General features: G+C 45.9%; 1 protein-coding gene across 2 annotated transcripts in view; it reads right to left on the reverse strand.

The window, feature by feature from the left end:
• LOC102568784 (uncharacterized protein F13E9.13, mitochondrial) overlaps window positions 1–24,504 on the reverse strand; it is a 52,534-nt gene that overhangs the window by 7,530 nt on the left and 20,500 nt on the right. For both annotated transcript variants that reach the window (XM_019492953.2, XM_014595573.3), the window contains 2 exons: window positions 22,172–22,352; window positions 553–703 (listed from right to left, as the gene is read on the reverse strand). In XM_019492953.2, the coding sequence (XP_019348498.1) occupies window positions 553–703; window positions 22,172–22,352 (332 nt within the window). The remainder of the gene's footprint in view (window positions 1–552; window positions 704–22,171; window positions 22,353–24,504) is intronic.

Below are 24,504 nucleotides of genomic sequence, written 5' to 3' on the forward strand. Positions count from 1 at the left end.
TGGAATGTCAGTCAAACACAGCTGAATTCACATAGCTGTCATAAGATCTTTCTGTTTGATAATTATAAACATACCCACATTCACATGCACCATTCCTCTGAACTGTATAAACATAAGGAAAGAAATATATTAAAAAATCCAGTAAGTGTGGCAAAAACCTCATGATAAGGATGCTTTGCATGCAACAGCTCTCTCATGCTGCTTAAAACAGCTATTTCAGATGCTTAGCTTCCTGAAACAATTTCTTTATTTGTAAACCTAGCGAGAAGATGCATCCAAATGATATAAAGCATTACCTGATGCCAGATGCAAGACATTTACTGTCTGTAGTTATAGATTCTGAAGGTTAAACAACTGCAAATTCCACAGATGCAGAAAATGGCAGTTTACAGGTGCACATTTGTAACCATTTTCCTTAATAGTATTGCACGACCTTGTTTGAGCAATCAAGTTCCCCAATAATAATTTTGTCAATATTCAGTATTGTAAAAATCAGAATGCATATCCTATCGTTTCTATATTAACATCTATGTTAACAGTGCTCATATTTACCTGTGTTTTTTTTTAATATCTGCAAAGATCTGAATGTGCTCTGCTCCAATTTGTTTTCTGTATCTTAGCAGGTCACCTGCACAGGCATTTATTATCCCCTCATCAGCAACATGAGAAAAAACAAACCCTTCAGCTCGGATAAAATCGAGACCTGGGGGAAAAAAAACCCTGTAAACTTGAGATAAAATGGGACAGTAAAACAAGAAACTTTAAAAACATATTTTATTATGTTAGCTACTATTTGATCATGTGCAAATGTTGAGGGACATTATACCTCGATACAATTTATCTTTATTTTAATGAGACTAATGTTTTCCAGAGGTGCTACAGTGACAGATCAGGGACAGTAGCTCTGCATTACCCATAACAAAGCCACAAAGTGTTAGGGTTTGGGGCAATGAAACTTCACACAGTATCAACCGTCATAAAGACAAAACCCACATTGGAACATCAAAACAGGGTGTCAATTTATAAATGTCATAAGTGACGTTCACCGCAATTCGAAAAGGTGTAAGTCAAGGACTGCCTGTATACACCTGAGCTACATCAAACAGAACTTACGATTTTAGCAAATAGTAGTAATTTAATTACAGCAAAATGTAGTAATACCCATATACTATTGGGTATTTAATACCCAATAGTATGAAGATGAAAGTTAATGCCTTTAATTTAAGGGATATAGATGCGTTACTATACCCGTATCTCTTTTCTATCTGTGGTGCTCATCTCCCCTCTCTGTATTTAAAAAGTTGACATTTATGTATAAAATATTCCTTTTACCACCTGCAACATCCAGTGCTCTGTTTCTTCCATGTATTTTTGTAATTTGGTTCCAGACTCCTGTGGGTTTGCTGCTCCTCCAATTTTGGAGACATCTGCAAATTTGATTATATCTGAAACTATACCAAAGAAACATCCAGAGGTATAACCACTGTCTCCAGGATGCAATTCACTGTAATGAAGAACTACTTGAGTAATCTAAGTCACATAATCACACTTCTCAAACACAAACAGAAATATGGCTTTTAGAGTCCATATGCCAGACTATAACTTGCTGTTCATTTCAAGAGCCAAATTTCAGTTTGCTTTATTTTAAAAGTGTGATGTTGTAGAGGCGGAGACTCACGCACCATATGGGAAGAAGGAGGGGATTGTGATGCTTAACAGCAATTGTTCTAACAAGGAATATCATGGATGGACTCCAACTCAAATATGGGCTGCCTTGCAATGACTTGAAAAAAAATGGAGAATATCGTCAAGATTCAGGGGCCAAATGTGTGTTTTCAGAAAATGAGGTACAGACCTGGAGAAAAGGTGCAGGTTGTACCAGTTGAGCTAAACCCACATAAGTGGCTCTGTTACATCAGCAACAATACTTAAGTGGCTTTAGCAGCTCTAGTGATTCTGCTTGAATGGCTTTAGTGACAGTTTACATCAGTTTAGTGACACTAGCAACACCGTTTAAGAAGGCTTAGTGACACCAGTGAAGCGGCTTTAATGATACTGCTTAAGTGGCTTTTACTATACTGATGACAGTACTTAAGTGACTTCCACAGTAGCCAAAGTCACTTAAATGGTGCAGCAGTTGAAGCATTTGTATAAGAATGCACGTGCACAGAACTTTTTCTGTACTCCCGAATAAAGCCTAGGAGTTATATTTAAACCTTTCAAGTCTGCAATAAATTTTATAGTTAAATAAAACAGATTAATTCACTTTTAATGATGAGACTTGCCACTGCTACATGAAATCCATTCCTAGAAATTTCATTATTAAGGGTTTAAAAAAAAATTATTTTTTTAACAATTCCTAAAAATACTCATATAATTAAATTTTCAACCTTAGAACAGGAACAACCCATCTGCATCCTGGTACGTGGGCATTACGGGTGCGCAAAACAGGCCGTATTCGATTCGGATTCAGCCCAAATCAGGGACAGTGATTCGATTCGTTGATTCGGATCACTCTCCCTGATTCTATTAGGCTGAATCTGAATCTGAAGATTTGATGCTGATTCAGAGAATCAACGATTCAGCCATAGAGACAGCTTTAAATGTTTTTTCTACATACCTCGAGGTATCAGGCATGGCTCATGAACGCTGCGATGCTGGGGCGGATGGAGCATCCTATCGGAGTGTGGGGGGACTCCCTGCGCGCTCCCTGGCAGACCTGAAAGTGGACTGGAAGTGCTTCTAGTCCACTTCTGGGTCTGCGGCCGAGCTTGCTGGGGAGTCCCCCACTCTCCTGTGGGATGCTGCATCTGCCCCATCACCTCAGCATTCATGAGCTGTCTGGTACCTTTAGGTATGTAGAAAAAACATTTAAAGCTGTGTCTATATCCAAATTGTCAAATCTCTCCGAATCAATTTGGAGGGTTTGGATTCAATTTGGACAGATTAAAGGGTCCTCCGATTCAATTTGGAGATTTGGCCACTGAATCAGGCCAAATCGAATAAGGGACTGAAGTTTTGCACAGACCCAGTGGGCATTATGAATGCAATTTCCTATTAACAACATAGGAAACTGAGCAGCTGGCAGTGGCAAAAGAACAGATTAGAGACTATTTAGAGAAGTTGGACATGTAAAAGTCCATGGGGCTGGACACAATGCACCCGAGGGTGCTGAGGGAATTGCCCGATGTGATTGTAGAGCTGCTGGCCATTATCTTTGAAAACTTGTGGCAAATCGGGAGAGGTCTCAGATGACAGGAAAGGGACAAATATAGCGCCTATATTTCTTCCCTAAAAAAAGGAAGGAGGAAGATTCAGGGAACTACAGGCCAGTCAGACTCACCTCAATCCCTGGAAAAAAATCATGGAGTAATTTGTCAAGGAATCCATTTCTAAGCACGGAGAGGAGAAGGTGGTAATTAGGAACAATCAGCATGGATTGACCAAGGGCAAGTGAAACCTGATTGCTTTCTGTGATGAGATGACTGGATCTGTGGATGCAGGAAGAGCAGTGGATGTGATACGCCTTGACTTTAGCAAGGCTTTTGATATGGTCTCCCACAACATTCTCAACAGCGAGCTAAGGAAGTATGGGTTAAATGAATGGACTGGCTGAATCGTCAGGTTCAAAGGGTAGTAATCAATGGCTCGATGTTTAGTTGGCAGCTGGTGTCAAGTGCAGTACCACAGGGGTTAGTCCTGGGGCTGGTTTTGTTCACTGTCTTTATCAAGAATCTGGAAGTTGGGATGGAGTGTACCCTCAGCCAGTATGGATGATATTAAACTTGTGGGAGTAGTAGATATGCTGGAGGGAGGGCTAGGATTCAGAGAGACCTCGACAAATTGGAGTATTAGACCAAAAGAAAGCTCATGATGTTCAATCAGGAGAAGTGCAAAGTCCTGCATTTAAGACGGAAAAATCCCATGTACCAGTACAGGCTGGGGAATGACTGGCTATGCAGCAGCTCTGTAGAAATGATTTGGGGTTACAATGGACAAGAAGCTGAATATGAGCCAACAGTTCTGCTATTAGATTCCCACTTCACATGGCCTTAAGTTTTTGATCCTCAGGGCCTAACATTACAGGTAAACTTAGACACAGGATCCAATATTACACAGAAACTATGGCTCTGTTGCCCAAGACAAATGGTATAAACAGTCTACAGCACAGACTATGGTAATAGTCCATTATGAAGGTGTTTGGATGACAATATTTCCTTGTAGTCCCAGACTGATGGTAGATTTCACCACCTAACATTTTTGGTGTACTTCAGTCACAGAAAACCTAATTATCCAGGGTATGTGCAAAAGAATTAATATAATCCAAAACTGTTTTTTTTTTGTTTTGTTTTTATCTGACAAATTACAATGGATTATATTTTGCCTATAAAAATCAGGACACATTGAAATGACACTCCACATCAACAAGACCCAAATGACCTTCTACTGTACATGTATTATTTAATTTGATATTTTATGGAGAAAACACATTGACAGTCTTGAAAATGTCTTGTGGGGTTTATTTCGTATAGGCAACACTATATTGTGGATATACTGGATATCACACTGGATACAAACTTACCTTAAGTCTCCCTCCCCACCATGTTCCACAAAATATTTATCTGCACATTATAATTTTGACTGAGCAACAACAGAAGGCTCAATCTATCCTATATAATATTGACTTATTCTAGCATATTGCAGAGTTGGAGTCACAAGAACATCTAGACCTAATCAACATTTTAGGTTGGCTTCATATCCCACTGAACATGACAGGCACAGCAAATTGGTTCATCAAACTAAAAGAAAAAAAAATAATTTAAATACAAAACTGTTACTAGACTCCCACTTTACATGGCTTTAAATTTTTTATCCTCAGGGATTAACATTACAGGTGAATTTAGATATTTGGTAGAAACTAATACATTTCACAATGATTTTTGTATTGGAACCAGTTTCCTGTGGCTTAAATCAAAAAAGATGATTTGTACACAAAGTGAACCTGGGATGAATGATTTGTAACAAGATTGTGTGCGCTTTGTAAGGAAATTTCATAGTTTTAGGACTCAATCTACAGACCATAGAGTAGCCCCACTTATTTCAAAGCTGCTGCTTGTATGTTCATTTGTTACTGTTTGACAGACTGTAAACTACTGAAATCAGGAAGCTTAGTCTTTCTATCTATTAGCATAGCAATTGGTATGAATGGGCCCCATTACTGATGGAGGTGGTCTTTGAGGCTTACTGTATTATAAATATTAAAAAAAACCCCCCAAAATAGTATCATGGATCAAGCACCTACTCATTATCTTTCTGCTTTATGAAGCTATAACCAGTCCTCCTAATGAATTCATTTTTGGCCTCATAAAGCTATGAGACAATAATACTACTGCTTAGTTTAACATTTGGCAAATTGAACAGTAACTGTGGTGATACTGAAAAGTTAATGTGCATTCCTGGTTCTGACTGTTTCAATGGAACAAAGAGAGTGCTATCCTACTGGAAAACAAGAGGAGGAAATTCTAGACAAAGTAGCCTAGCAAAGATACCACCTTTATGACTAGATCAAGATGATGCACTTGTGGAATTAGATAAACAATTACACTGTCTGCATGGGATGGACGGACACCTTTTTTTGTAAAAACTAATAATCATTGCAGCAGTTTCATTTAAAGCACTTCATTAGATATTTGCAAAAATAGTTATGAACATTTATCAGGCCAACCATAATTTTTTTAAATTTCCCCTAAAATGATCAAGGATTATAGAAAGAACAAAAATATGCTAGGCTGGTCAAAAAACTTCCCTTTCCCAGCAAAACAGAGTATTGCAAGTCTGGCCTAAAATAAAGGATTTACTTTTCCAGTTTTAAATACACATTAATGTGTGCATGACTCAACACTAACACTAAAAACCAACAAGGGACTAGTCTCAATGACCCAGTAAATTCTTTCTAGGTCTATTTCCCTATGTTTACAGATTACAGGGGACACAAATACTGTACAAAAGGACCTCAATTTTCAATCCTTCATAATTCATGTGTTGGTATTTTGGTCTCTCTTTCCTCTTTTTTATCCTTAGGGCAGGCAATTAGATGTCAGACTGTTACTAGGGAAAGGCTTTTGTGAAAGGTGTTTTTGGTTTTGTGTTGTGAGCCTAAGGCCAACAGTTGTCAATCTGATTTCTTTTCCAAAGGGGTTATAGTGATGTGGTCTACCACTGAGAAGCTATTGTTCCCCATGCTGCAATCTCATCATTGGCACTATCAGATGCATAACTCCTGTGAGGCACAACTCAAAAAGGGTGAGTTGACTATTCCTAAAACAGGAAGGCCATAGCCAATTAAAGATCTGGAACTGTATGTGGAAATGAGCGAGTGCCCCCCAATGGTAGATCTTGCTTAATAAAACCAAATAAGAACATAAGTAGTACTATACTGGGTCAGATCAATGGTATATTTAGCCCAATATCCAGTTTGACGGTGGCAGGAGTGGATGCTTTAGAGGAAATGCATTGAACTAGGGATATCTCAAGTGATTAATTTCTTCTAGTTACTGGTACCATCTTGATAATGGTAAGGGAAAGACTGTTTAAAAGAAGATACAAAGCTCAATATTGTTGTAATTACACGTGGTTATATGAACGTGTAAGCAACACCACATTCTACATGCTCCGAACAGGTCAAGAGATCCAAGCGGATCCAGAGGAGGCGGCGACGAGCGCTCGTCATAGGCGACTCCATCCTGAGAGGTACGGAAGGGCCCATCTGTCGCCAGGACCCCTCAACACGAGAGGTATACTGCCTGCCCGGAGCAAAGATTTGGGATGTGACAGAAGTAATCCAGGCCAGGATCAAGCCCACCGATTACTACCCCATGGTCCTAGTCCATGTGGGTACTAATGATGCGGCCAGGAGAACCCCCGATCACCTGATGACGGACTACAGTGCTCTGGGCGGTGTGCTGAGGGAGTTCGGTGCACAGGTGGTATTCTCTTCCATCCTACCAGTGAACGGACGCGGAAGACAGCATGAGAACTGCATCAGACAGACCAACTGGCGGCTTCGGCAGTGGTGTCTCGAGGCAGGCTTCAGCTTCCTGGACAACGACCCGCACATTAAGACGAGGGACATGCTCAGTTGGGATGGGCTTCACCTGTCCCCCAAAGGTAAGCGTGTGTTTTCTTCTAGGTTGGTGGATCTCCTCCAGCGGGCTTTAAACTAGGCTCATCGGGGGGAGGGGAAGATGAGGGCGGGGGAAGCTGTGGACTACCAAACCACGTGGCACCCACAAGGACAGCCCAGCCTGAAGAAGGAGAACATTGGGAACCTGCAAGCCATGGGGCGGCCAGCACTACAGCACGGGTAACCAACAAGAAGGTAAGAAATAAGGGGCCCCTTGGGATTCGGAGCAGGGGGGCAGCAAAGGCACCAGTCGCAGGGCTCAAGTGCCTATATACTAATGCTAGGAGCATGGGAAACAAGCAGGATGAACTAGCGCTCCTGCCTGCGCTAAACACCTATGACTTAGTGGGGCTAACGGAAACCTGGTGGGATTCGTCCCATGACTGGGCGGTACATATTGAGGGTTATAGATTGTACAGAAAGGATAGGGTGGGGAAAAAAGGGGGAGGGGTTGCGCTCTATGTCAATGAGCAGTATACATCGACCCGCATCAAGGCGGAATCAAAGGATGAGTAAGTAGAAGGATTGTGGGTTAGGCTACATGGGGGGCAAGGAGAAAGGGATTTGGTGGTAGGGGTCTGCTACAGACCCCCACACCAAGGGGAAGAAATAGATTCGGGGCTCCTGTGGCAGCTCTCGGAGACCATAAAAGCTAAAGAGGCGGTAGTCATGGGAGACCTAAACTACCCAGACATCTGCTGGGAGACGCAGACGGCAAAGTCCCACCGTTCACGCAGGTTTCTAACCTGTGTACAGGACCTCCACCTGACACAGGAGGTACACGGTCCCACTAGGGGGAATGCCATACTGGATCTGGTATTGGCAACGGGGGGTGACGTGGTAGGGGAGCTACAGATCGGTAGCCATCTGGGGTAAAGTGATCACCTAATAATAGAAATCTTCATAAGACATCGAGTGGGTAAGGTAACTAGTAGGGTGAAAGTGCTAGACTTTAGGAAAGCTGATTTCAATGAACTCAGGTGATTAGTCAAGGATGTACTGCAGAGTAGGAGTCTTGAAGAGATGGGAGCCCAAGAAGGGTGGCTGTGCCTTAAGGAAACAATCCTTCGGGCACAAAGCAAGACGATCCCGATGCGAGGAAAAAGAGGGAAAGGGGCCAGGAGGCTTCCTTGGCTGACCAGAGAAATCCAGGGCAGCCTAAGGGCCAAAAGGGGAGCACATAAAAAGTGGAAACAGGGAGAGATCACCAAAGACAAATATACCTCCTCTGCTCGCGCTTGTAGGGAGGCAGTTAGACAGGCCAAAGCTACCGTGGAGCTGAGGATGGCATCCCAAGTAAAGGACAACAAGAAATTGTTTTTTAGATACATAGGGAGTAAAAGGAAGGCCCAGGGAGGAATAGGACCCCTACTAAATGGGCAGAAGCAATTGGTGATGGACAGGGGGGACAAGGCTGAACTCCTCAACGAGTTCTTTGCCTCAGTGTTCCTAAGCGAGGGGCACGACAAGTCTCTCACTGGGGTTGTAGAGAGGCAGTAGCAAGGCGCTAGACTGCCATGCGTAGACCCTGAGATGGTGCGGAGTCACTTGGAAGAACTGGATGCCTTTAAGTCGGCAGGCCCGGATGAGCTCCATCCGAGGGTGCTGAAGGCACTGGCCGACATCATTGCAGAGCCACTGGCGGGAATATTCAAACGCTCATGGCACACGGGCCAAGTCCCGGAGGACTGGAAAAGGGCCAATGTGGTCCCCATTTTCAAGAAGGGGAGGAAGGAGGACCCGGGCAACTATAGGCCAGTCAGTCTCATCTCCATCTTTGGCAAAATCTTTGAAAAAATTATCAAGGCTCACATTTGCGAGAGCCCGGCAGGACAAATTATGCTGAGGGGAAACCAGCATGGGTTCGTAGCAGGCAGATCGTGCCTGACTAATCTAGTCTCTTTTTATGACCAGGTTACGAAACACCTGGACACAGGAGGAGGGGTGGATGTTGTATACTTAGACTTCAGGAAGGCCTTCGATACGGTATCCCACCCCATACTGGTGAACAAGTTAAGAGGCTGTGACTTGGATGACTACACAGTCCGGTGGGTGGCAAATTGGCTAGAGGGTTGCACCCAGAGAGTCGTGGTGGACGGGTCGGTTTCGACCTGGAAGGGTGTGGGCAGTGGGGTCCCGCAGGGCTTGGTCCTTGGACCGATACTCTTCAATGTCTTCATCAGTGACTTGGACGAGAGAGTGAAATGTACTCTGTCCAAGTTTGCAGATGACACAAAGCTATTGGGAGATGTGGACACGCCGGAGGGCAGGGAACAACTACAAGCAGACCTGGACAGGTTGGACAAGTGGGCAGAAAACAACAGGATGCAGTTCAACAAGGAGAAATGCAAAGTGCTGCACCTAGGGAGGAAAAATGTCCAGCACACCTACAGCCTAGGGAATGACCTGCTGGGTGGCACGGAAGTGGAAAGGGATCTTGGAGTCCTAGTGGACTCCAAGATGAACATGAGTTGGCAGTGTGACGAAGCCATCAGAAAAGCCAATGGCACTTTATTGTGGATCAGCAGATGCATGACGAACAGATCCAAGGAGGTGATACTTACCCTCTATCAGGCGCTAGTCAGACCGCAGCTGGAGTACTGCATGCAATTCTGGGCCCCGCACTTCAAGAGGGATGCGGATAACCTGGAGAGAGTCCAGAGAAGGGCCACATGTATGGTTAAGAGCTTGCAGGCCAAGCCCTATGAGGAGAGACTAGAGAAACTGGACCTTTTCAGCCTCCGCAAGAGAAGGTTGAGAGGCGACCTTGTGGCTGCCTATAAGTTCATCACGGGGGCACAGAAGGGAATTGGTGAGGTTTTATTCACCAAGGTGCCCCCGGGGGTTACAAGAAATAATGGCCACAAGCTAGCAGAGAGCAGATTTAGATTGGACATTAGGAAGAACTTCTTCACAGTTCGAGTGGCCAAGGTCTGGAACAGGCTCCCAAGGGAGGTGGTGCTCTCCCCTACCCTGGGGGTCTTCAAGAGGAGGTTAGATAAGCATCTAGCTGGGGTCATCTAGACCCAGCACTCTTTCCTGCCTATGCAGGGGGGTTGGACTCGATGATCTATTGAGGTCCCTTCCAACCCTAACATCTATGAATCTATGAAACGTGCATCTTATTCACAAAGTTTTAAATATATTTATTAGGGGTGCCCTGATAGAGATTTTGGGGGCTGATACTGATAGCTGATTTTTATGGCGGCATATTGGCCGATACCGATCTAATTTCTGATAGAGCTGTGTGTAGCTGGTAAGTTTGTTGTGGTGAAAAGGGAGTGGGGAGGGAAGGGGTGTAGGGCTGCAGATGAACACCCACCATGAATAGGGAGGGAGTGTAGCATGGACTGGGGTAGGCGCTGCCAGGCTGATCTGCCCTCCCCCCACACCCCTTCCCTCCTCCTCCCCTTTCACCACAACAGACTTACCCTCTGCATGCAGCTCTCCACACTACCAGGCTCTACTCCTTGCTGCCTGTGTGCTGCGCTGTGGCTGTGCGCATGAACAGGCCTTTATTGGCCAGATTACTGGCCACATCAGGCTGATTTCTGATATAGTCAATTTTCTTTACATCAGTGCTGATCCCATATCAGACTGATGTATTGGTGCATCTCTAATATTTATTAGTAAATAAATTAGAGGTGCATCGATACATTGGTCCAATATTGGATCAGTAACGATATAAAGAAAATTGGCTGTATTAGAATTGTCCTGATGCGGCCGATCGTTTGGCTGATAAATGCCTGTGTGTACACGCAGCCACAGCTCAGCATATAGCTGGTGAGGAGCACAACCCAACAGTTTGAAGAGCTGCATGCAGCTATTAAGTCTGTTGTGGTGGAAAGGGAAGGGGAATGTGGGGCCAATCAATGCCCCCTATGATGAGGGAGGAAGGGGGCAGAGGTAGGCGCTGCACAGCCGGGGTGGGGCGAGGTGCGGAATGGAGTGGCGGCTCTTGGGGAGGAGGCGCTCCTGCCACTGTGCACACCACAGGAAGACATGGGGAGGGGGCACGCATGTGCCCCTAAATCTGTGTGGGGCAAGAGAGCTGCAGCTCCAGGCTGGAGCCAGGGCTACACCGGGCTCTTCTCGGCGGGGCCTATGGAGGGGGCTGCAGCAACCCCAAATTTCACCATAGCCCTGCTCCCAAGCACCACTGCTGCTCACCTGGCACAGCCCTGGCTCTTCATGACACGTGGGGGAAAGTGGGGGTTGAGCCAGGAAGAGCCTGGGCTGTGCCAGGCACATGTGATGGCAGTGCTGGGACTGGAGCTATAGCAAAATCTGGGGCGACTGTAGCCCCCTCCGTATCTACCTGCCCTGAGCTCAGTCCCCGCCAAGATGAGCCTGGTGCAGCCCCAGCTGCAGCCCACAGCTGCAGTCCACCCAACCTGCCCCACGCAGATCCAGGGGGCACACGCTGCTCCTGCCCTCCCAAGATGTGCACAGTGGCAGGAGCTGCCACCCCCCAACACCACCCTGATGAGCTGCAACTCCATCCCGCGCCCCACCCTGGCTGAGCAGTGCGTGCCCCAGCCCCTGCCTGAGCCCCTCCCTTACTGCTGGGGGCACTGATCTGTTCCCCTCAAGCCCCTTCTCTTCCCCTCCCCTTCTACCGCAACAGACTTACCAGCTGCACACATCTTTCCACAGTGCATGGCCAATATGCCTCCTTAAAAATCAGCTACTGGTATTGGCACCCAAATTCTCCAACAGTGCACCCCTAAAATAAATTAAATGAGAAGCAGAGAAACAGCAGAGAAGAATGTCTCACTAGCACAGTAGCTACATACACTATGAACGTTCCTGGACTATTAAGAGCCTGCCCTCTTTTTCAGTATGACCAATGTTCTTTAAAAAGAAGGTTTAGTTTGCCTTTATTTATTTATTGCAAATTCATATATAAAACTACAGCCAGATGGTGAACCACACGTTATTAATTTGTTTCCCAAATACAACAACAAAATAGCACGCTGACATGTGGATCTTGCAGATAATGGTACAAACATACACAATGGTAGACTTGGAGAAGCAGGGCATAGTCAATCTAGCAGAGTAACTAGGGAAAAGATTAATGCTATGCACAAAATCTGATTCTGACATGGTGAACATGTACTGAACATTTTCGAGTGCTACAGAAGGTCTAGTGCCGTTTAATGTACAAAAAGAGGCAATATTTGTATTTTTTTAATCTCCTCCATAAATGTTCCTGAAAGTTGGTTATTGGAATCATTCTGTTTCAAACTCAAACAGATGTAGTTAATTAAATCAAGATCAACAAACAGGAAATTATATACCACTATGGAACACACAGTACACCTGTTAATAATGAACCAATTGAGAACTAACCCTAGCAAACAAATTCAGATACAAAAGTCCTTTGCTTCTCTAGAAAAAGCATTTTAGTTTCACTAAAATAGGAATGAATGAAGATGAGACAATGTTCCAAGGAGGACAATAAAATTAACAGTTAAAAGGATGCATTTAAATAATATGAACATGCATTTGGATTTAAAGATCACTTCCAATCAAGGGTATGAATGCAGACCTACTAAATACTGAATTACCTCCAAGCATAAAGGTCTATATTGTTTGTAGATAGACATTACTTTATTTTCCTTTAAAAAACATATATTAAAAGAATGCTACAGTTACAAAGTCAAAGTCAATCACACAATAGTTTGAAAAGGTAGAACCTTAATTTGCCCACTTTGGCTGTGTCCAGATGAGTGCTGTGCAGTATGTAGTAGGGCTGTGCATAATTTGGCCCAGTGTTTCATTTCAAAGCTGTTTTGATGCATTTTGAGCTCGAAACAGTGAAGGTTTCAAAATGTTTTGAGTTTTGAAGCCAGGCTTACTGGCTTCAGCACTGGTCCCAGCTGGCAATACCCACCTCCTGTCATCTGGCGGGCAGATCGGCGGCTTGCCCTCACCCCCGGAAGGGCTGTGAGGGCTGTGCTGGAGTCCTCCCGAGGGTGCGGGCCCCTGATCTGCCTGCCAGATGACAGACCAGTGCTGGGCACAGCCCGCACCCAGTGCCAGGAAGATCGGTCCTGCTGCTGGCCCCAGGTGGCAGCACCTGGCTCCTGTCACCCGGCAGGCAGATCAGGGGCACGCATCCCTGGGAGGAGTCCGCCACAGCCCCTGCAGCCTTCCTGGGAGCGCTGGAGGGCCTCTGATCTGCCTGCCAGCTGACAGGAGCCAGGTGCTGCTGCCTGGGGCCATCGGGGCTGGGGCAGATCAGCTTGTACAGAGACCCTACCCCGCCCCGGGATCAGGGCAGCAGGTCCCTGCATGAGCTAATTTGCCTTGGCCCCGCACCAGAGCCAGCTCAAGGAGGGTGTGGGGCCCGGGGCAGATCAGCTCACGTGGGGACCCTCCCCTGCACCAGAGTTGGGGCAGCGGGTCCCCACACAAGCTGAGCTTCCCTAGCCCCGCTGGCTCCAGGCAGCAGCACCTGGCTCCTGTCAGCCAGCAGGCAGATCAGGGCCCCCCCCCAGCACCCTGGGAGGGCTGCAGGGGCTGTGCTGCAGTCCTCCTGGGGATGCGTTCCTCTGATCTGCCTGCCGGGTGACAGGAGCCGGGTGCTGCCACCTGGGACCAGCAGCAGCACCAATCTTCCCAGTGCCAGTCCCAGGCGGCAGCACCCGGCTTCTCTCATGTGGCAGGCAGATCGGGGGCTTGGAGCCCCAGGAGGACGCTGTCACAGCCCTCCCAGGGGTGCAGGCGAACCCCTGATTTTCCTGCCTGCTGGAGTCTATGGGCGAAACATTGAAACAGTGTTGAAACAGCAAAAGTTTCAATGAAATGAAACAGAACAGTGCTTTCGAAACAAAACTCAAAACAAAACGCTGTTCCGTTGAATCGTCGAAACGGAAGTCGAATCGGAATGGTGCTGTTGCACACAACCCTAGTATGTAGTGCTACACACCTGGGAGACCACAGGATCAAAAAAACCTGCATGGTAAAAAAAAAAAAAAGGGTGGCGCACATGGTGCCAGCATGGACTGCCCAAAGCCAGAGCCTGACCTGTTGGAGCCACACTCCAGCTGCAGTAGTGGCATGGTTGCAACCCTGGGAGGCCCCCAAAACCCCAGGTAAGGCTGTTGTGGCCAGCACAATTGCTGACCCCAGCCTCCCTTACCGCACCCGAGGTAACCTGCCATGCGCCAGAGGGTGTGTGGTGACAAGTAGCAGTGGCACAAGGTGTGCTGCTGCTTCTTGTACCCGGGGAACTAAATGTCCATGCTTGTGTGGACACAGCCTTTCTGTGTAAGCACTCTAGGGCTATCTTTACTTGTATGACCACATATTGTTTTTTTTGCTTGGGAAACCATGGTATTTTCCAACTTAAAAAAAAATGAAGAAAAACTCCATCGTATGGGATCCTCATCTTGTGCCATCAACAAGCAAGATTTGGAGCTTCAGATCTACAGCACAGCCTGCAGTCACTTGAGCTAATGGTGTAACCCCCAAGTTCTGTAGCAAACAGAACATGTGGATTAGGTAGTAAGGCAAGATGACATACACCTACTTCTGCTGGATCTTACAACTGTTTCCTGATTCAGAGGAATGCAGTGCCTTGGGATTCTCTAGTTCAATTCTAGGTTCTAGAGAGGAATATGGTACAAGACAAAAATCCTTCTACCTTTGTTTTTCACCGCTGTCCCTCACCAGGTCTACATCCTCTCCTCAGTTCTTGGAGTGCCTCCCACTCCCCCCACCTCTCCAACTCCCAACACCCATGCTTGTCACTTCAATCATTCTTTCTTCATTCTCCCCACCACTCCTCCTTCCATTTCCACATCTCCCCTTCTCCACTCCCTGCCAATCTCTCTCTCCTTAGAGTCAGGCTGCTTCCTTCTCCTAGCCGCCTCTGCCACGAAGGTGAAGCACTGGGGACACTGGAAAGAGTTCCTGCACTTTCAATTCTTGTGCCCAGCACTGGAGAAAGACAGAGAAAGCCCTGCTCAGCCAAACAGTTAAACATGCTCAGACCAACAGTAACATGTACTGTGTGGTCAGACAGAAATTGTGCGGGGCTGGAACAAGCTCACCCCAGGCAGAATCCTTACAAAGATTCAGCAGCCAAACTAACTGCTTTCTACAGAGCATGTGCCCCCTGTAATTTCAAAGACAAACATGGCCAAATTTGGTGAGTTTCTCACAGAAAAACCTAAGGGCACTTTCTGTCAACACGGCACATCCTTTGCTATGCCCCTTCTCTAAGCCATGGTGGTGCTATCTATGGTCTTTAAAAAAAAACAACCCAAAAACAGTCTCTAAATTTGTTAACTTTGACAAAAAAAGGCGATTCCTTACTCCCATTATCAGAAATGGTAAGCCATTTGTGTTGAAACTTAAAAAAAAACAAACAACCCCCCCCAAAAAAAACAAACAAACTTGAGGCAGGCAACTGACAGCTGACACAATCAACTCTGCATAAATACTTGATAGACAAATAGTTTACAGTATTTGTACTATTACACAATTCGATTCTGGCCTGGATCCAGACCAGGAAGATCCTTGTGTACTGAATCAAGCCTAGGGCACAAGGTGATTCCAGCCTGGGGCATGTGGCAGCAACTCCAGTTCCTGCTGCATGCCCCATGCTGAAGCCAGAGTTGCTGCTGCATGTCCTGTGCCAGGGCTGGAGCTCCTGCCATGTGCCCCAGGCTGCAGCAGCAACTCTAGTTCTAGCATGGAACATGTAGTGGTGATTCCTGCGTAGGGCAGCTGCAGGAGCAATGACCAAGCAGGTAGGGCCACTGCAGTGTCATTGGGCAAATCAAATCTAGGGAAACTGGCACTGTATCAGCCCTTGCTCGCCCTCCTGCTGTCGACGGCCGTGTCAACAGGGGCCCAAGGGCCCTGGATTCTGTAGCAGGATGTTTCCATCTGCCATGTGTCCCAACCTCTGGAGGTCCACTGGTAGCCTGATGGGCCGGGTAGAGTGGCACCACAACCCACATATGGCACACAGACCATACAGTTAACGTTCCATGTGGACATTGCTCCTACACAAATACAATAAAAAGTACCTACCTCTAACCCAGCACTATATTATCGCCATTGTCAGATTTACCTGACAATTTTTTGAGCTAAAAGGCTGGAAGAAAATAATAATAATTAGGAAATTAAATTTCCAAGTTAGTTATACTTAGAACTTATAAATACAAGTACTATCCTGCTACAGAGATTTCTCATGCACAGCAACACGTGTAGATGCTGACCCGGATGGCTGGGGCACAAGGGTGCATCAGTACAGAGGCGGCCTTCTGGCTAGCCCTGCACTAAAGCACCCTTGTGCCCCAGCCAGCCCCTCCACAGCTTGAGTGAGATCAGAGCAGCCCCAGGCTGGCAGGCTGATCCCTCAGCCCCCTGTCAGCCAGGGGTGCTCCAACCTGGCTCAATGTGCTATGGTCTCAGGCACACATGAAAACAGTGCCCAGGAGCAATAAACTCCAGCGAGATATGACCTGGCGGAGTTTATTGCTTTGTGGTAATATGCATGCGTACATGTGCCCAGAAAGGAGTGGATTCTGCAAGAGAATCAAAACTGGCTGCACAATGGCAGGAGATGTTGCTCCTTCTGCATTTGCTTTCCGAGTACTGCATTATTAGCAAATATTTTTGTAGAGAAGCTTGAGTTGTGCAGTAGGGCTGTGCGAAGCTTCAGTAACCGATTCAATTCGGAGATTTGCCCAAGCCAGCGGCCAAATCTGAGTCCAAATCAAATCAGGAGACCCATTAAAAAGGTCTGAATCAATTTGGAAGCTTCTGATTTGATTCAGAGAGATTCGGCCACAGACTATATAGGCAGCAGTCCTCCATGACATTGGACACAGCTGCCTCCAGCTGGTAAGTCTGTTGTTGTGGGCAGAGGGGGGAGGGAAGAGGCGTGGGGGGCACAGATCAACAGCCCCACAGTGAGGGAGGGATTGGGGCTGGGACAAGTTGTCCAGCTGGAGCAGGGGGGTGCGGGACTCAGGGAGGGGAGCTCCTGCCACTGTGCGCCGCCGGTCCGGGAGCTGTTTTTCTGGTGGCTCCTCTGGCGGCTCTCACTGCCAGTCCGGGAGGGCATGGGAGTGGGCGTGTGCCTCTGGATCTGCATAGGGCAGGCTGGGCAGGGCTGTGCTCCAGAAGGCTAGCCCCTGCTGCCAGGCTGCACTCTGCAGAGCAGGTGGAGCCAGGGCTGTGCTCCGGGTGGCTAGCCCCAGACGCAGCCCAGAGCACAGCCCTGGCTCCACCCACCTTGCAGAGCGCAGTGGAGCGGGGGCTATGGGAGGCTGCAGCCACCCTAAACTTCCCCATAGCCCCTACCACCGGCCCTGCCCCAATCTGGGTGCATGCACCCACTGTCCCCATGCCCTGTTGCTGCTCCCCCCAGATGGGGCAGGGCAAAGCCACAGCTTGTCTGGGGGGTGCAGGGAGGTTGAAGCGGCTTCTGCTGCAATACACCATTTGTCTGAGGCAGTGCAGCGGCACCATCCTGTGCCTTCCCGCCCCAGCTGGGTGAGTAGTGCAAGGAGATAGCCTCCACCCACAGTGCCTTCTGCCTCCCGCCCAGAGGACAGCCTGGCCCAGCCCACCCCATGCAGAACCAGGGGCACACGCCCACTCCCGTGCCCTCCCAGATCAGCAGTGAGAGCCACCAGAAGACCAGCTCCAGGGCCAGCGGCGCGCAGTGGCAGAATCACCTGCCCCCCTCCCCCCCCAGCCCCAATTCCTTCCTCATTGAGGGAGCATTGATCTGCGCCCCCCACGCCCCTTCCCTCCCCCCTCTGCCCACCACAACAGACTTATCAGCTGGAGGCAACTGTGTCCAGCATCACGGAGGACTGCTGCCTATATAATCTATAGCTGAATCTCCAAATTGGTGCCAAATCTCTGGATCCAAATTGGCTGAATTGAATCAGGACAGCAATCTGAATCACCAAATTGAATCTCTTTCCCTCCGAATTGGCAGAACCCAAATCCAAAGCAAATACTTGCTCCTTTCCACAGGCCTACTGTGCAATGTTCTGTGTATTAAGTCTTCTCAGCTGCAGCTTAGATCACCAAGATCAGTACAGAAATACTTTCCAATAGATATTACATACAAAGCAGCATTCACTTTGGTATAGCTCTGCTCAGAGTGGCTCTTCAGATTGCAACTTCTCCTTTCTCTTTGCTTTCCTGTTCATTGAACTTGAGACGATCATTTTCAGAATAGTTCAATGAATTGCATTAAAGACGGGCACTTCCTAGCTCCAGTCCCCAGTTACAAAGCAAGTAGTGCAGAACAGCAGCAGAGTTGCGCAGAACTAAAATAAGCCCTTCAGGAATTCTGTTCCACACAATTGCTAAAAAGTGGGAGAAACAGATAGCCCCTCAGTATATTTTCATTTTGGTACTACAATGTGTTCCTAAAAACCACACAGTCAACAAGAAGAATCAAAAATAGAATAAATTACATTGATTTTTTTGGAAGTACACAAGCACATAAAAAAAATTAAGAACACTGGACTGGGCTAAAGTTAATTTTCACTGCAACCACAGCTTTCAATATAGGCTTTAGCACTGAAATTAAAATGAACTGGGCTTGCTAGTTTACCAGACAGCTGGATAACTTTAAAAATTAGTGTCACATTCTAGAACCTCAGAAGACAAATCATGCTTCAAAACCCTTCTATTAATAAGGACGTGTTTTTTTTTTAAAAACCCCCACAAACAACCCTCAGTCAAGATTTTAAGATACAAATTCAGACCATTTATCACTGTAGAAGGCAACCCTACATTTTCTGCTGTGATTTATTTTTAATTTTTTTGAAAAAAAAGTTATAAAACCTTGTTTAATTCTAGAGGTCCTAGAAAAAAAAAAAAGAATGCCAGAATTATGCCTCCAAAAACACATTCACTGACTGTGACTGCATGTCCAATCTGAATAAATACACAAATAGACAGCTAGAACACTGATCATTTCACAATATCACAGAAAATCAGGGTTGGCAGGGACCTCAGAAGGTCATCTAGTCCAACCCCCTACTCAAAGTAGGACCACCCTCAACTAGATCATTATAACCAGGGGTTCGTTGAGCCAGGCCTTAAAAACCTCCAAGGATGGAGATTCCACCAACTCTCTAGGTAACCCGTTCCAGTGCTTCACCATCCTCCCAGTGAGAAAGTTTTTTTCCTAATACCCAATCTAAACCTTCCTTGCTGCAACTTGAGACCATTGCTCCTTGTTCTGTCATCTGGCCCCATGAAAACAGTTTATTTCAATCCCCTTTGGAACTCCCTTCAGGTAGGTGAAGGCTGCTATCAAATCCCCACTCAGCCTTCCCTTCACCAGACTAAATAAGCCTAGTTCCCTCAGCCTTTCCACAGAAGTCATGTGCCCCAGCCCCCTACCATTTTTGTTGCCCTCTGCTGGACTTTCTTCATTTTGCCCACATCCTTTCTATAGTGGGGAGCCAACACTGCACACAGGACTCCAGGTGTGGTTTCACCAGTATAGAAGAGAGGGGAATAATTACTTTCCTCAATCTGCTGGCAACACTTCTAGTAATGCACCCAGTACACCATTAGCCTTCTTGGCAACAAGGACCCACTGTTGACTTGTATCCAGCTTATTGTCCACTGTAAACCCCAGGTCCTTTTCTGCAGAGCTGCTACTTATCTAGTTGGTCCCAAGCCTGTACCCGTGCATAGGACTGTTCCATCCTAAGTGCAGGACTGTGCACTTCTTGTTAAACCTCATGAGATTTCTTTTGGCCCAATCTTCCAATTTGTCTAGGTCAATCTGAATCCTGGCCCTACCCACCAGCATATCAACTACACCCCCACATTGTGGGGTTACCCACAAACTTGCTTAGGGTGCACTCCATCCCATCTTCCCTATCATGAATGAAGATATTGAACAAAACCAGCCCCAGAACTGACCCTTGGGGCACTTGATACTGACTGCCAGCTCGTCCTCAAGCCATTGATCATTACCCATTGAGCCTGATGATCCAGCCAGATTTCTATCCACCTTATACTCTATTCATCCAACCTGTACTTCCTCAGCTTCCTTGCAAGAATGGTGTGGGAGACCATAACAAAAACCTTGCTAAAGTCAAGGTATATCATGTCCGCTGCTTTTCCCACATCAGTGAGCCAGTTATCTCATCATAGAAGACAATCAGGTTGGTCAGGCATGATTTGCCCTTGGTGAATCCATTCTGACTGTTCCTAACCACTTTCTTCTCCTCCAAGTCCTTAGGAATGGAGTCCTTGAGGATCTGCTCCATGACTTTTCTGGGGACTGATGTGAGGCTGACTGGTCTGTAGTTCCCTAGATCTTCCTCCTTCCCTTTCTTAAAGATGGGCCCTATATTTGCTCTTTTCCAATCATCCAGGACCTCCCCTGATCTCCATGAGTTTTCAAAGATAACAGCCAGTGGTTCTGCCATCACAACTCCCTCAGCACCCCTGGATGCACTGCATCCAGCCTCGTTCACTTGTATACATCCAGCTTTTCTAAACAGTCCATAACCTATTCTTTCACCACTGAGGGTCGCTCACCTTCTACCAAAACTGTGCTGCCTGGTGCAGTAGCCTGGGAGCTGACCTTGCCTGTGAGGTTGCCTCCCCCATTCAGTTAGGGACCCACACTCTGCGTGGGTTTCTTGTGACTGTAGTACAAAGAAAATAAGTGCACATATTTTTCCATTCACACAATTCTAAAAATCTGACAGAAATTGTACCATGACGTTCAGTTTGCTCAGCAGTAGTGTATGTATTTTCAGAACTGCACATTAAAAACACATCATTGATGCAGCATGCACCGAAAAAGTTATAATATAAAAAAGGTTTCCCAATAATATTACCATATTTGTATTAAAGCTCAAAAAGTAACATGAAGATCAACCCCATGCAAAATACAGAGAAAATTAACACTGCTTTCCAAATAAAAAGGACAAAGTCATTAGGAGAATGGTTCTAAAAGGAAAGGAAATAATTAAAAATGAGGGAATTTAAACAAAATAATTTAAGTAATGTTTTCAGACTAAAAGATTTATCTTCTGTCCACTCAGCCTGACTCTCTAGCTGAAAGACTCTTATAGTTCAACTTACCTGCTTCAAATGCAAGTGGAGCAGTAAAGAAAAAAGGCAACACAGCAGTGAGAGAAGATAAAATAGCTCATGAAAAATGTAGTGGCCGCAAAAAATAAAATAAAATCATGTATGTATAACCTTGGATTTGCTGGTCATATCTATATTAATTCAATACATAAAGCTAATGATAAAAATTGCAAGCTTTCAGTATCAATATAGCCATCGTTTCTTAACCAGAGAGCACTATGTATGGAACACAAACTGTTTTAACTAGTTTCCACAGGCAGAAATGAACAGGAACAGCAAGACTAGCACAAGTGGTATTAATATGATTCATGCAGTAAGGAAAGCTGAAATGTAATTTTCCTATGCACAATTTAATTTGAATATTTTGGTTAATAGAATATACTCCATTATTAGCTATCACACAAGGAGCTTCATTTCATTCATTCATGAAAGTAGTGAGAGTTAATTTTAGTAAAGAATAACAGTAGTATCCCATGGTATAATCAGATGGTGGAAAGAAATGTTTAGCCACAGCAAGGTGAATTAATCTCTGATATAATTTAACTCGAAAAAACGGCGTTACACCAAAGATGGACTTAAAATGCAGGTAGGTTTAAACTAATCATTAAACTTGCGTACAGAATTTTTCCCACAGGGAACAATAGCTGGAACCCTGGGATTTTTCATTTGGTTCCTCCCAGTGCACCAGGTAGGGATCAGCTGTTAAAAATCAAGCAGGCATCTTCCACACAAACGCTTTCCTGAAAAGGCAGGAAGCAGAAAGCACTGTAGGCCCTGGGTTCTTCCTGTCTTCAAGACTTCTGTGTTACTACACACATTTCCAAGCATATATGATGTACCAAACCCCAGCAGCAAATTATGAGTCATTTCTATTACCTGCAGCAAGAGCCACTGCTACAGCCTGTTGATTTGCAGAACACAGAATCTGGATACCCAATGGGAGCTGTGGGCAGGTTTGCTTCACTGCAGCACTAATGACTGTCATTGCTGCTGTTATTTCTGGCCCAACAGAAGTCGTGTAAGGAAGATCATGCATGTTTTCCACTATCAAGCCATCCTGTGGAAATTATGATAGAGAAATCTGATTTAACCAAAGAAAGTCATTTTAAAAAATCATAGCTATTTTACTATTAGGCTAAGACATGCATTAAAGAGAACACTGTGTTTAAAAGTTTTGCTTCAAAGGAGGGATTATCTATAATAAATTATGTTGATGCAAATACCCACTTAAAAAACGCTTTAATTAGCAGCAAGATATTTGTGAAGTAATCAAAGTGAAATAAACGTGATTTCAATTATATAGTTAGTCAATTAGGTTTCTTTAATATCCAACCTAAAATGTGAACTATAGGTGAAAGGATTAAATTATTTACCTCATTAAAAACAAACACTGAACAGCCAATGTTCAATTATCAATATGGAATACTGAATAACTCTGGACAGCTAAGGGCTTAGGTAATCAAGGAACTTTTCAATTCAGTTAATAAAAGCCAGGAGATAGGACCAAACAGATTTTCAGGATCAATGAAAAAGTTTTCTCGTTCAACTCTACCAGTGAAAATATTTTCCAATGACTTAATCTTAGGAAAAGAGGAGTTAAATGTACGCCTACATTAGGGGTGTAAATATCATTTTAAAAATTACCTGTTTAACCTCCTCTAATTATATTGGTTAAATGGTCCCACAGCAGAGTGGCACGGGGAGCCAGGGCTGAGGGTGATATGTGGGATTGCAGCGAGTTCTGTTGCCAGTCAGGACTGAAGCCCATGGCTGCAGCAGGCTCCACGTGATGAGTGTGCGGGAGTGGGAAGGCAGTGGCGCCAGCAGCAACAGCACGGTGCCAGAGGGATTTTACAGGACCCCAGCTCATTGCCTGGGAGGCAGCATGGATCCAGGCTGCAGCATCATGCTCCTGCAGCAGGGAGGTAACTAACTGGAGGAATGGAGCTGGAAAAAGTTGCATGGCCAAACTGCCAGGGCTTAAATAGGAGCGAGCAGAGTGGTGGAGCTGTCACTGAGTGCCACAGGGGCGGGCTGCATGGAGCCAGGTAGGCCCCACATAGTACCCGCAGGGTCTCCCGCCTGCTGGGACAGCTATGCCTTGCCCTGGCAGTACCTTTAGCTCATGGGTGCCCAGAGCCCCAGGCCTCTTTCCTGCCTGCCCACCCCTCAGGCTCCAGCAGCTGCTGCTCAGCAAACACCTACTGAGCTCCCTTCTCCAACCAAATTCAACCAGCAGCTGGGCTGGCACCACATTCCTCCTCCTCATCTGAAGGCTTGCCTCAGTGCCACTGCTGCTAGTAGAAGGTGCTCTGCCCACAGGTGGGTGCCTTGGGCACAATCTTGCATGACTCATAGGTTTGCCACATGCCCCCAGGCTGGGAGTGCTGCTGCGGGTCCTTGCCAAGTGGCAGCTGCCACAGCCTGGAAGGCAGGCAGGTGGGCTTGAGGGAGATGCCACCTGGGGCTCTGGATGCCCGTGGGCTGGAGAGTGCAGCATGGCTGTCCCATCAGACAAAAATGCGGGTGCTATGGGGAGGGAGCCTTGGCTCTGTGCAGTCCTCCCCTGTGGCACACAGGCAGCCCCTGCCACTACACTCACTCCTATTTAAGCCTTGCCAGTTTGGCAGTATAATTTTGCCCAGCTTCGCCCCCTGGCTAGTTACTTCTCTGCTACAGCAGCCACGCCATGCTACAGCCCAGATCCACACTGCCTCCCAGGCAGCCCCTGCTCAAGCTGCTCCCCCAGCAGTGGGCAGCACTGAGCCGGTAGGTAAATAGTATAAATATAATCACTGTTTAATGTTTTACATCCCTAAAAATGCTAATGTTTGTAGCATTTTTAAGATGCCAATAACTTTGGCATTAAGCATTGACACTGTTCATATTTTAAATCCAAAACTGCTTAACAGCAGATGTGGATATTTATTATCCATTATGATGCACCTCATGCCATACTTTTATAACTGCTCTATTGTTTGTCAGGTATTCTTTTGATTTAACTTAACACGATTTATTTTTAAAAAACAAAAAAAAAACCCAAAAAACTTTGTACTTTATTTAGGCACTCGTCCTTTTCAATCATGCATAAAGCATGCCCCTGAAAACTGTCAATAGCCACGAATCATACATGCTCACATCAAGAACTAACAATGTAAAAATGTATCCTTTTTTCTGAAGGAAAGCGTCCTGAAGACAGGGTTTTCAGG

Source organism: Alligator mississippiensis, chromosome 10 (assembly GCF_030867095.1).
Source record: "Alligator mississippiensis isolate rAllMis1 chromosome 10, rAllMis1, whole genome shotgun sequence".
Classification (NCBI taxonomy): domain Eukaryota; kingdom Metazoa; phylum Chordata; order Crocodylia; family Alligatoridae; genus Alligator; species Alligator mississippiensis.